Raw genomic sequence first — 12,707 nt, 5'->3', positions numbered from 1 at the left:
TAAACATTAACTATTAACTTACCTTAACCCTAATCTTTTTTCATGAATTCCCACGGTCCACAAGCTAAGCGAATGTACAATCAAGAAGACGACCACAGGCTTGTCTACAAATCCACTGATCATGCATCGCGGATGCAGCTCTGGTATTGACGGATGTTTGGGTCCTATAAATTGTGGCTCGTGAATAAATTTAATTCCTCAGAAATTCTCAGCATACTTTCAACGGAAAATAACAAAAATATGGGCTCGTCCGGGATTTGAACCCGGGACCTCTCGCACCCAAAGCGAGAATCATACCCCTAGACCAACGAGCCACATGAACAACACACGAGTGCCTAATGTATTTCAACGTCCTTTTTAGGAATGGTATTTTCATATTTATACGTAAGAACATTATATACTCAATAATAATTATCCGAAAACAATGACAATTGAATAGTCCTCTTGTATAAATGCGTACCGAATTGGTCATATAAATCTGCGGTGTATTAGTATGTAAATTGTTGGTTTCACACGTGAACACGTCTGCATAATATTAAATCTAGATTTAAACATTGCATACTATTAAAAATAGATTTAATTTTTATTTCACTTGTTTACAAATCTCTATTATTAATTTCCATCTTGAGACCTCGTGGCGCAACGGTAGCGCGTCTGACTCCAGATCAGAAGGTTGCGTGTTCAAATCACGTCGGGGTCATCTCTTTTGTTAATGTTTCCAACTGTATTATCACTATCGACATATTAACGTTTTGGTAGGGTACAGTCCGTTACGTGCAATCGACAACAGTGCCGTCCACTTCAGTAAACGTTAGCACTATGCCATTATAACTTTGATCCACGGTTAAGTATTGCGACTGTACTCGGTAAATTTGAATTAAAATCTATTTTAAAATAATAAAAATTACATTAAATGAAGTTGTAAAACATTACTACTTTACTAACATTACTAACAAAAGACAATTCGTCTTTTGTAAAATGTGAAAAAAGAAGGGCTCGTCCGGGATTTGAACCCGGGACCTCTCGCACCCTAAGCGAGAATCATACCCCTAGACCAACGAGCCAGACAGGGAAAGTCAGTTCTGTACATAGTATCATCTGATAGACAGACATCTCATTACGTTGACTAACAGATTCAGTGTTAATTAAACGTTTCTGGCAGTCAATATTGTAATTTTTACTTTTCTACCAGGGGCCTATTACCATGAATACGGTTTAGTCAGCTATGTTTCAGTTTAGTTTCCGCCAACCCTGGGTTACATTTTTTATATATATGGGTGATTCTCTGAATTGGGTGCCCTTCAAGTCCCCCAAACTTACTTCAAAGATTTTCAATTGAAGGAAATCACAAAATGAATTTTAACTCTGTCAATTAATAGAACCAGGTGCCTTTGTATTATAATACAACACAATTGCTTTTTTTTTTTTTTAATTTAAAGATAATGAGTTGCCTAAGTAGTAGACAACAAGCATGTTTGCATGTCCTCACTAACCATCATTACGTTTTCATTGAATATCAAACAAATAAAAAGTGCAATTAATACCAAAATGTTGCTGCTAATATAATCATATGTTGGTCTACTTCAACTAAAATATACATATATATATAAAAATGCATTAATTATATATGAAATTGCAATATTTATACACGTCCTCCAGTTTGTTTTCAACCCCGTCACGCCATACTATTTACCCCCCTATAAAAATAATGGATCAATCCCTGTGGCATCACATCCAGGAAGTGACATCACACAAGTCTCTTGAAGAACATGCTGCAAAGTAAGGCAAGTGTCAGTATCTTTTCTTACCTATATTTCATGTTTTTCGCTGTCAGATTAAGATTGTCAGGCTCAACATTTCAACTCTGTTGTATGACTAAATGATAGTAAACAACGGTTTAAAAAGAATTCAATAAAAGTTTTGAAAAACATTAAAATTTGATGATGTCTTAAATGCCATGTGATGCTACTGTCTTAGCTAAGTATGGAGTTACAGCTACTGTTAGCCAAAAACTTCAACCCCGTCACATTCAACCCCGTCACATTTTTTCATTATAACAGGGTTGAATCGTTGTGACAGGGTTGAATGTTTGACACTTCTTAGTAGATTACTCAATTGTAGACTTGTTGTATCGTGGTGTGAACTGTCCGAAATAATCGATTATGGTATTTTGTTGAATATTTTCAGACATCCCAATGGCAAAAACAGCAGCAGAGAGGCAAAGACAGTAGCCTACAGAGCAAGAAGAAATGCAGAGAGAAGGGAAACATATCTCAAATGGAAAGATCAATTGATGTTTGTTATTAATTAATGCTTAAAGGAGAACTCCAGCGCAAAATGAACCTTTGGTCTAATTACACATTGTTACCTAGTCAACCGTTATCTGAGATTTGTTTTCATGATTATCGAATGTAAATAGTTTTATCTCTAAAAACAGTTTAGCCTATAACGCTAGTATATGGGGCATTGAGTAATGACAAATAAAAATCGCTTGTTAATACCACTAACAAGGCTCAAAATAGCCCCACACTAACACGGTAGCATAATGAGGGTCCCTATACCTTCAAGTCGATCAACGAAACGCCGATCCAAGTGCGCTGGACCATATGAGATTCTACACAGTTCAGCGCACTTGGATCGGCGTTCGTTGATCGACTGATAGAGACTGTTTTTCTAAGATGGCTTCTGCTTGTATACGTGAAGTTGACTGTATGTATAAAATATCTTCTTATTAAACTGTCTGGACACTGTCAAAGTTCTCAATGCTTCGGTTTGAAGGTAGGGACCCTCATTATGCTGCCGTGTTAGTGTGGGGCTATTTTGAGCCTTGTTAGTGGTATTAACAAGCGATTTTTATTTGTCATTACTCAATGCCCCATATACTAGCGTTATACTAGCGTTATAGGCTGAACTGTTTTTAGAGATAAAACTATTTACATTTGATAATCATGAAAACAAATCTCAGATAACGGTTGACTAGGTAACAATGTGTAATTAGACCAAAGGTTAATTTTGCGCTGGAGTTCTCCTTTAATGCTTTTGATTTAATGTTAAATACTAACTATAATGTTTGTTTGTTTTTGCCAACTTTAATAAAATACAATTTTATTGAATGTGATATCATTAATTTTACAGGAAAGAAATCCATACATTGAAATAATGATCACCACTTCAACCCTGTTATCATTTTCAACCCCGTTATGCTGAGTTCAACCCTGTTATTTGATAGTTTTTTATTAATATTTTCGTGATAAGAAGACAAATTAGGTCAATGTTTGTTTTGCTGTGTGCAGAATTTACAGGACAGTCGGAAAATATATGAAAGCCTGATTAAATCCTAATGTTAATGCATATTTTGTGATAAGATATGAAGACCAATGTTAGATATAGTTTTCATGACCTGATTTGGTATTCAAATGGTGAGTATTTAAAAATAAAATTCTACATGCAATAAATGATATCAAACAAGGGACATCTCATTGAAAAGCTTCTACTAGAATTTACTTGAAAATCTTTTTAAATCATATTTAAACAGGGTCCAAGTGGTGTGTGACGGGGTTGAACTCCAAAACAACTTTCAGTAAGAAAAAAACACTCAATATTGTTTAGAATTTCATGCCTGAGGTGGGAAAATGTATTTTCTTAAAGGTTTGACTAATCCACTATCACATGAAATTATCAGAAATATAACTATTTAAGGTATAAAAAAAATAAAAGTTATGACCCAAAAGGCACCCATCTCAGAGAATCACCCATATAATAAAATATAGGCTATATTACACACACACACACACACACGCACGCACGCACACACACACACACACACACACACACACACACACACACACACACACACACACACACACACACACACACACACACACACACACACGAATATAGAACGTATTTGTTTAACTTACACATTAACGCAATCAGCGCAATCTTTCTCCAACAGTTCTCTTGCTTTCAACTAAGTTAACGTTAAAGTTACCTTGCTATTGGCAGCAGCTCCGTTTCGAGCTTGTAATTTAAATTCATCGTAATTCTGAATGATTATCTCTTGATCCTCCGCAGAAAAATATATCGCTCTCGCTCTATATCGAACGAAATTGGTTGTTCGATGCCAACGTCACTTTGCGTTCTACAGTCTCCATTCATTATGTTTACTGTGGCGAGCAGGACGAGACTGACGGCCGCGGCAGAACGACGCTTCACCTGAATTATGAGTTTTTAAGGTTGTAATTACTTATATTGTAGACATTAGCATTAGTTTTACAATGAACACCATACTTCCAAGAAGCCAGTCCACCATGAAGTGACTTAAACGTTTTGTCTTTGTCTTTCTTATATTTTGTAGAAGATGGAGAAAACCCATACTATGCAGGTGCCAGAAACACCCACCTATGGCATAATGCAATGGAAGGAGCGTAGCGAGACACACCCGCAACCCTCTCTTTTCTCCCTTTTTTGATTTTTTTTTTTAAAGAAAATGCTTTTTCTTAAAGGTGCATTAAGCAACTTTTCATGTTAAAAATACCGGTTTTCTAACCCATACATGCTTAAACAATTGCCTAATGGGCTGAATGAGCCCTTCTCTGATCACTGAGATTGTCTCTATAATCTTGTAAAGTAAAATAAATAAGAGGGATTCGGGCCGGAATTTTAGACTGGGCGTGACGTCATGCGAGTTCACGGCACGCTCACATAGCTATGTCTGGCAGGTTTGTGTATTCGCCGGCATTCTCCGTAGAAGATGGATTGTAAAAGACCTGCTTGTAGTTCATTTCAAACACCAACGCAAACTCCACGTAAGATAAAAAAAAGAAAACTTTTGTCTAGTGCGTGCACATCTCTGGCTGCAGTTTCGAGAGGTGGCATAGTTCTGCAAAAACTCAGAATATTGCGCTATGCACCTTTAACTTCCTTCTTTATCCCTCCTTCTCTCTTCTTCTCTCTCTCCTTCTTTCACTTTCCACCTCCTTCACTGTGAAGTACTACTAGCACATAGTACATTACTTCAACACAGAAATCTTATGCACACACAGTCATGTACACTCTCTCTCATACACACACATATGGACACTCATTCCTGTTACCCAATGTTCATTCCTGTTACCAAGTGTTCAGTCCTGTTACTATTTTGTTTTCTTTTTAAAAAAAAAATAGAGTTAAACCACTGTTTTTATCAGTTTTGTTTGGTCCATCATTTATACATTTGTTTAATAAATTAAATTATTCAAAAAATTATAAACTTGAGGCTTCGGTCTTCTTTAAAATGAAAAAATTGCTTTGTGTTTTTTGTTAAAATACACCTTCACTTAATATATAGTGACTTTTTGTCACAAATATCAATTATTTTAACATATAACCAACAATTTCTTTAAAATAAACACTTTCTTGAGGGGGAAAACAAAGGAATTAATTGACATGCTTTTAAACATGCTTTTTAAATGGCACATGAGTTTCGGTAACAGGACTGAGAAAACATGCGTCCATCTTTTGCTAAGAAACCTTGTACAAAATTAAATAAAGTTGCCTGAGATTGACCAATACACATTCTGAATGGTTAAACATGTGAATTATTAGATTCAGTGTTGAAAAATATACAAAATAAAGTTTAATTTTGAAAAGTTACAACAAGCAAATGTCACCCATTCGGTGGAATGGCCCCTCTACTACTCAGTTTTCTCCACAGAATAAGAACTAAGAACTAAGTTAGCTTAGTTTACAAATAAAAGATGGCTGACACTATTTGTACATTCTGTGAGTGATATATATGGGCGGAAAACATGCAGATCTAGGGCCTTCTACTGGCTGTAGTTTTTAGCCACGATTTTTGCGTCATCAGAGGATTTTTTTACAGACAAAAAATACATGAATCTCTTGTCTCAGGGGGACATGAGGGAGGGAAGCCTGGTAATTTGAAAATACAACAGGTTCCCTATCAAGGGAACTCCCGCTGCGTTTACGCAATGGGAACACTTCCAAGTGTCTCGTCATGAAGCACATGTATAATCAGTCCAATGAATGAGCGGGACGTCAGGTGACGTCATAGACCAGGAAACTATAAATCACCCCTGAACGCAGAGCGTGACAGCTTCTGTTTCTTCAGCGAAGCGCTCTCTGTATTTGTCCTTTGTCTGATTTATTGTTGTCTGTTACAAACACACTCAATATATATATATATTATGGCGAGCAAGCAAGATTTCAAGCATTGTGTTGTTCCCTGCCCTCGTTACATCACGGGTGGGGACACACATCAGCTTTGTGTTGCTTGTTTGGGAGTGGAGCATGCCCAGTCAGTTCTCGAGGGAGCTGACTGTGAGCATTGCGAGCTGCTGTCCGTGAGGACGCTCCGCTCTCGCCGGGCGTTCTTTGAGGAGGAGGGTTCGGTCCGCGCTCCCCGAGGTACGGGTCCCGCTGCTGCCGAGGCACAGCGGGGAAACGTATCTTGGGGTTCGCAGATGGATCTAGCAGCGGGGTTTGAGACGGGCACCGCCCTATCTCAGCCTTTACCTGCTGGATCCAGTGTCTCTGCCCAGGGGGAAGCCCGCCCTGCGGTTTCTTCTCCCCGGGTTGAGGCACCAATACCGCAGCTATCCAGTTCCGAGGAATTGGACGCTGTCAGTGTTGATACAGGGGATTATGAGTTTTCGCCAGCTCATACCTCTGGTGATGAGGAGCTTATGGAGGTTTTATCTCGCGCTGTAGCTAAATTAAATATTGACTGGCCAGCCGATGATTTTGAATGTGATTCTAAAAAGAGTTTACTAGATGATCGCTATTTTCCATCTAGATCACAGCCTCCCCGTCGGGAACTCCCGTTTTTTCCCGATCTCCACACTGAGGTGTCGAAATCGTGGAATAAACCGGTATCTTTCAGAGTTTTTAATCCCCAAACATCTATTTATAGTAATGTTAAAGGTATTAAAGATTTTGGTTACGTGACAATGCCTCAGGCTGAAGAGACGCTTGCGAGCTATCTCTCTCCCGAGTCAGCGTCATCACTGAAAGCCCCGACATTACCCACTAAACCATTAAAAGCTACATCATCGTTTGTGGGTAAAGCGTTTTCGGCAGCAGGTCAGGCAGCAGCGTGCTTGCATACAATGTCTATTTTGCAAGCTTATCAAGCTGACCTGCTGAGGGATATCGATCAAAGTGAGGAAGTTAGTGCTGACGCAATTCGAGAATTGCGTCGCGCGACAGATTTATCTCTCCGTGCCACCAAGGAGACGGCCAAATCAGTGGGCCGGTCTATGGCAGCCCTGGTGGCCACGGAGCGCCATTTATGGTTAAATCTTTCTGAAATCAAAGATAAAGATAGATCTGTTCTTCTGGACGCCCCGCTTTCTCCTACAAGTCTGTTCGGCGATGCTATAAATTGTGTCGTTGATAGGTTTCAAGAAACAAAAAAGCAATCTGCAGCGTTCCAGAAGTTTCTTCCTCGCCGATCTGATGCCCCCGAGACTGCTTTTCGTAAAATCATTAAATCAGAGCAGCCTCGGCCGTCTACGAGCTCCTCACAGCACAGAGTGCAACAGAAACGTAGCGTCGCCGCTCGGGCTCCTCCACAACCTGGGGGGTCTGGGTGGCGGTCGCAGGCCAGGCCATCTGGTGATAGGCAAGATCTGAGGACTGTCATATCTAAGAAGGCTTGGTCTAAGAAGAAGAAGTCCTGACGCCTATGGTGTCAAACTTCTGAGGGTGGTCCCTTCCGGGGAGGGACGGTTTCGAGAAATCGTTCCTCCTCGGCGCCCTCTGGGGGGCGACTTTCTGAGGAAAGTCGCAGTGCTGCCACAACGGCTGTTCCCTTCCGGTTCGCCGTTACAGGGCACCGTGGTGTCAGCGTCCCCATACGATCCTCCGAGTTCGGTTGTTCCCTGCCGGTTCGCCGTTTCAGGGCGCCGAAGTGACTGTTCAACCAAATCCAGAGGCCAGTCTCGAGAGACTGGTTCCCTTAGTGGAATTTCTGGCAGCGTGGAAACTTCTGCCAAATATTTCTCAGTGGGTCCTGCGTATAGTAGAAAAGGGTTACAGAATTCAGTTCGGTTTTTGTCCACCCAGATTTCTAGGGGTCCTCTCCACAGTAGTAGTAGGAAGTACTGACGCTTCTTCAAAAGGGAGCTATAGAGAAGGTTTCTCCTACCAGCAGAGAGTCAGGGTTTTACAGCCGTTACTTCATTGTTCCGAAGAAGGATGGAGGGTTGCGTCTAGACCTGACCATGGAGGGTTCTAGACCTGCGTCATTTAAACAGCAGAGTTCAGAAACTCAAGTTCAAAATGCTTACGCTAAAACAGATTGTGTCACAGATTCAGTCCGAGGACTGGTTTGTCACAATAGACTTGAAGGACGCGTACTTCCATGTGTCTATCCATCCTCATCACAGGAAGTTCCTGAGGTTTGCTTTCGGGGGCGAAGCATACCAATATCGGGTTCTTCCGTTCGGCCTAGGATTATCACCCCGCACATTTACAAAATGCGTGGATGCACCTCTGGCTCCTCTGAGACTCCAGGGCATTCGCGTATTAAATTACATCGACGACTGGTTGATTCTAGCTCAATCCGAGCAGTTGGCAGTTCGGCATCGAGATGTTGTTCTGTCTCATATAAAGTTGTTGGGGTTACGGTTAAACGCCAAGAAAAGTGTGCTCCTCCCAGCTCAGAGGACCACTTATCTAGGGGTGGTGTGGGATTCGACAACCATGCAAGCACGATTGTCTCCAGCACGTATCTTTGCGATTCTCACAGCCGTAAAAAGAGTAAAACTAGGCCAGTCACACACTGTGAAACAGTTTCAGAGATTGTTGGGTCTCATGGCAGCTGCGTCCAATGTGATAACTTTTGGCCTTCTGTACATGAGACCCCTGCAGTGGTGGCTCAGGACCAAGGGGTTTTCTCCGAGGGGAAATCCTTTCCGCATGATCAAGGTCACGCGGCGCTGCCTACGTGCCTTGGTCATGTGGAAGAAGCCTTGGTTCCTCGCCCAGGGCCCAGTGTTGGGGGCTTCTTGTCGACGCTTAACGCTATCGACGGATGCATCCCTCACAGGATGGGGGGCGGTCATGAGTGGCCACTCTGCGACCGGTCTTTGGCAGGACCATCAGCTCTCTTGGCACATAAATCGGCTAGAAATGATGGTGGTATTTCATGCTCTCAAATACTTCCTGCCGGACCTGAGAGGCCACCATGTGCTTGTCCGGTCAGACAACATGTCGGTGGTTTCTTACATCAACCATCAGGGGGGTCTGAGGTCTCGTATACTGTGCAAACTGGCTCATCAGATCCTCCTATGGGCCCAGGGGAAATTGCTGTCTCTCAGGGCAGTTTATATTCCAGGGTATCTGAATGTGGGTGCAGATATCCTGTCGAGCCAGGGGCTGAGGCCCGGGGAGTGGAGACTTCACCCCGAAGTGGTGGAGCTCCTATGGGAGAACTTTGGTCGAGCAGAGATCGATCTTTTTGCATCTTTTTGGAAATTGCTGTCTCTCAGGGCAGTTTATATTCCAGGGCATCTGAATGTGGGTGCAGATATCCTGTCGAGCCAGGGGCTGAGGCCCGGGGAGTGGAGACTTCACCCCGAAGTGGTGGAGCTCCTATGGGAGAACTTTGGTCGAGCAGAGATCGATCTTTTTGCATCGTACGATACAACCCATTGTCCGCTGTGGTTCTCCCTCACTCATCCAGCTCCTCTCGGACTGGATGCCATGGTACAGGTGTGGCCGAGGTCACACCTGTACGCCTTCCCCCCGGTATCAATGCTCCCGGGAGTTCTGGAGAGGGTTCGCCGGGAAGGGGCTCATCTATTGTTAGTAGCCCCGTATTGGCCGGCCCGAGTTTGGTTCTCGGATCTAGTGTCTCTTCTGGACGGCTCTCCGTTGGAGATTCCTGTCAGGAGGGACCTGCTGTCCCAAGCAAGGGGCACAATATTTCATCCTCACCCAGAGTTGTGGAGACTGTGGGCTTGGCCTCTGAGGGGGCCTAGCTCATAGAATCCGGTCTCTCGACTGAGGTCGTGGAGACCATCCTGCAATCCAGAGCTCCCTCCACGAGAAAACTTTATGCTTTGAAATGGAAATTATTCTCTACCTGGTGTGGAGAACGTAATTTGGATCCTGTTAACTGCCCGGTTGGTACAGTTCTCGATTTCCTTCAAGACCGTTTCTCTGCTGGATTATCTCCTTCCACCTTAAAGGTGTACGTAGCAGCTATATCGGCATATCTCACCCCTCTGGGGGCTACTTCTCTGGGGAGAGATCCTTTGGTTAATCGTTTTCTCCGTGGCACATTGAGGCTGAGGCCTGCACTGCACTCTAGAGCGCCGGCTTGGGATTTGGCCATTGTACTTGAGGGTCTGGCCCTGGCTCCCTTCGAGCCTATTGAAGAGGTTTCAGAAAAGTTCCGTACACTAAAAACTTTATTCCTACTTGCCATTTCTTCAATTAAGAGAATTGGAGATTTGCAGGCCCTGTCGGTTGTTCCAACATGCCTAGAATTTACAACTGGTATGGTTAAGGCATTTCTTCACCCTAGGCCGGGTTACATTCCTAAAATACTGACTAATGTTAAAGGCCCAATTGTGCTGCAGGCCTTCTGTCCTCCACCTTTTAAAACCCCAGATCAGGAAAGACTAAATCTGTTGTGTCCAGTTCGGGCTTTGGATGCCTACGTTCACAGAGCTGCCCTGTGGCGTAGATCAGAGCAGTTATTTGTCTGCTTCGGTTCAACCAAGAAGGGTTGCCCTGCATCGAAACAGGTTATGAGCAAGTGGGTAGTCGAGGCTTTCTCACTTGCTTATCAAGCGGTCGGACAGCCTTCACCTTTGGCTGTCCGTGCTCATTCTACAAGGAGTATGGCTGCCTCTACGGCTTTGATTTCGGGAGTTTCCCTTCATGACGTTTGTAATGCGGCAGGCTGGTCCTCACCGCATACATTTGTCAAATTTTATGATTTAGACCTCTCCACTCCGGGGGCGAGGTTGCTCGCTTCTTAGTGTGCGCAGGACTCACACAGAACGGGCACTTGTAATTATGGCGTAGTGGGTATGGGGTTCCCATTGCGTAAACGCAGCGGGAGTTCCCTTGATAGGGAACGTCTCTGGTTACGTATGTAACCTTAGTTCCCTGAGAGGGAACGAAACGCTGCGTTCGCCTGCCATACTTCCTGCATGCCCTGATCGACTTGCTTCAGGTTTTTCAGAAGCTGTCACGCTCTGCGTTCAGGGGTGATTTATAGTTTCCTGGTCTATGACGTCACCTGACGTCCCGCTCATTCATTGGACTGATTATACATGTGCTTCATGACGAGACACTTGGAAGTGTTCCCATTGCGTAAACGCAGCGTTTCGTTCCCTCTCAGGGAACTAAGGTTACATACGTAACCAGAGACGTTTTCTACTGATACAAAGCTTAATGCTAAATCCTGAAGTATCCCTTAAGGATCAAAGCCTTAGTTGGCAGAGAAAGTTGATGAGCTGCGTCATGTTACCAATAAAGCCTGATTGCATCGGTTTGGTTTTGTCAACTCAAAACTAATCCTGTAACCCCGAGTTTGTTCAGCTACCTTCATGGTACAGGCCCCTGGTGCTAATTATTAATGAGTGCACAACTACCCATCTATTTGACAAATTCACAAATGTGCGTTACTACATTTAAACTATACAATACAACTTGTGTGTGCAAAATCCAGAATCAAATGAATGTGCAGTACAAATAGAGACATAGTTGTGTTAATACAATACCTCAATTTTGTATTATTGTAGGTCAGAATTTGTGCATGCAACAAGTGAGATGTGCATTTGTGACACACAAGGTGACACGCGTGCATTCATTGACAAAGACAAACATGTATCATGTTAAAGAAGATTATTTATTCCCTTACAAGGAAAGGTCAACATTTATCAAGATCATGAATAATTGTGTTTGCACGTGTTAATCATTTTGAAACTATATTCATCCCATACAGCAGTTTATTCAATAAACTACTCTGACCAGCTTTAATTCAACAAGTGCTATTATAACAAAGCAAAGTCAATGGAAAATTACTACAACAACATGTAATGAAAACCTTAATTAGCCTTAGTTAGGACGATTCTAAGGGCCCATGCACTTTTGCTTAAGTAAGAGTTAATTAGCAGAATCTTTTATTCAAAGTGACTTATAAATGTGGAATACAAATGATGGAGTACAGGCTCGATCACAAAGTCAGTCTCTTGAACTTGATGAGCAGCGACTGGAAGCCAGTTAAGACAGATCAATACATAGAACTACTGTACATTTATAAGAAATAACTCTTGCTCTAATATGTATATTAAGGCAATATATAGGCCATTATTACCATAAAATATCATTTATAATAAAATTTCATTTATAATCATAAAAATAAACTATGACAGATGTTTCATGCTTTGCAAAGTGATTGTCACTGTTTTATCATGAATTGAGTCATTTACAAAAGATCTTGATAATGAATCATCAGGTTACGCTCCAGGATCTTCACCATATTTCAAATCGCTTGTCTCCGATGAACTGCTTCCTGTCACTGACTTTGTTTCCGAATAGCCTGCAAACACAAAATTGACCACAATATGATATAAAGTCATCTGATGTGAAAGAAAGTCAGGACCTTCAGTCAAAAAGTAAAAGTATTCATTATAAAGTATTTCATTAAATTATATTTGGCTAAACTGTGCACAAAATATGTAGGC

The 12,707-nt window shown here is 42.1% G+C and overlaps 1 protein-coding gene across 6 annotated transcripts in view; it reads right to left on the bottom strand.

Moving 5' to 3' along the window:
• Nucleotides 1-11,849: 11,849 nt before the first annotated feature.
• Nucleotides 11,850-12,707, bottom strand: part of LOC306997798 (uncharacterized protein) — a 175,864-nt gene continuing 175,006 nt past the window's right edge. For all 6 annotated transcript variants that reach the window (XM_079611283.1, XM_079611284.1, XM_079611286.1 and 3 more), the window contains one exon: nucleotides 11,850-12,562. In XM_079611283.1, coding sequence (XP_079467409.1) covers nucleotides 12,496-12,562 — 67 coding nt within the window. In that variant the 3' untranslated portion in view covers nucleotides 11,850-12,495. The remainder of the gene's footprint in view (nucleotides 12,563-12,707) is intronic.

The sequence above is a fragment of the Phoxinus phoxinus genome, assembly GCF_949152265.1.
Source record: "Phoxinus phoxinus genome assembly, chromosome: 4".
NCBI classification, from domain to species: domain Eukaryota; kingdom Metazoa; phylum Chordata; class Actinopteri; order Cypriniformes; family Leuciscidae; genus Phoxinus; species Phoxinus phoxinus.
The sequence above is the reverse complement of the archived record's forward strand: the minus strand, read 5'-3'. Positions and strand labels throughout refer to the sequence as shown.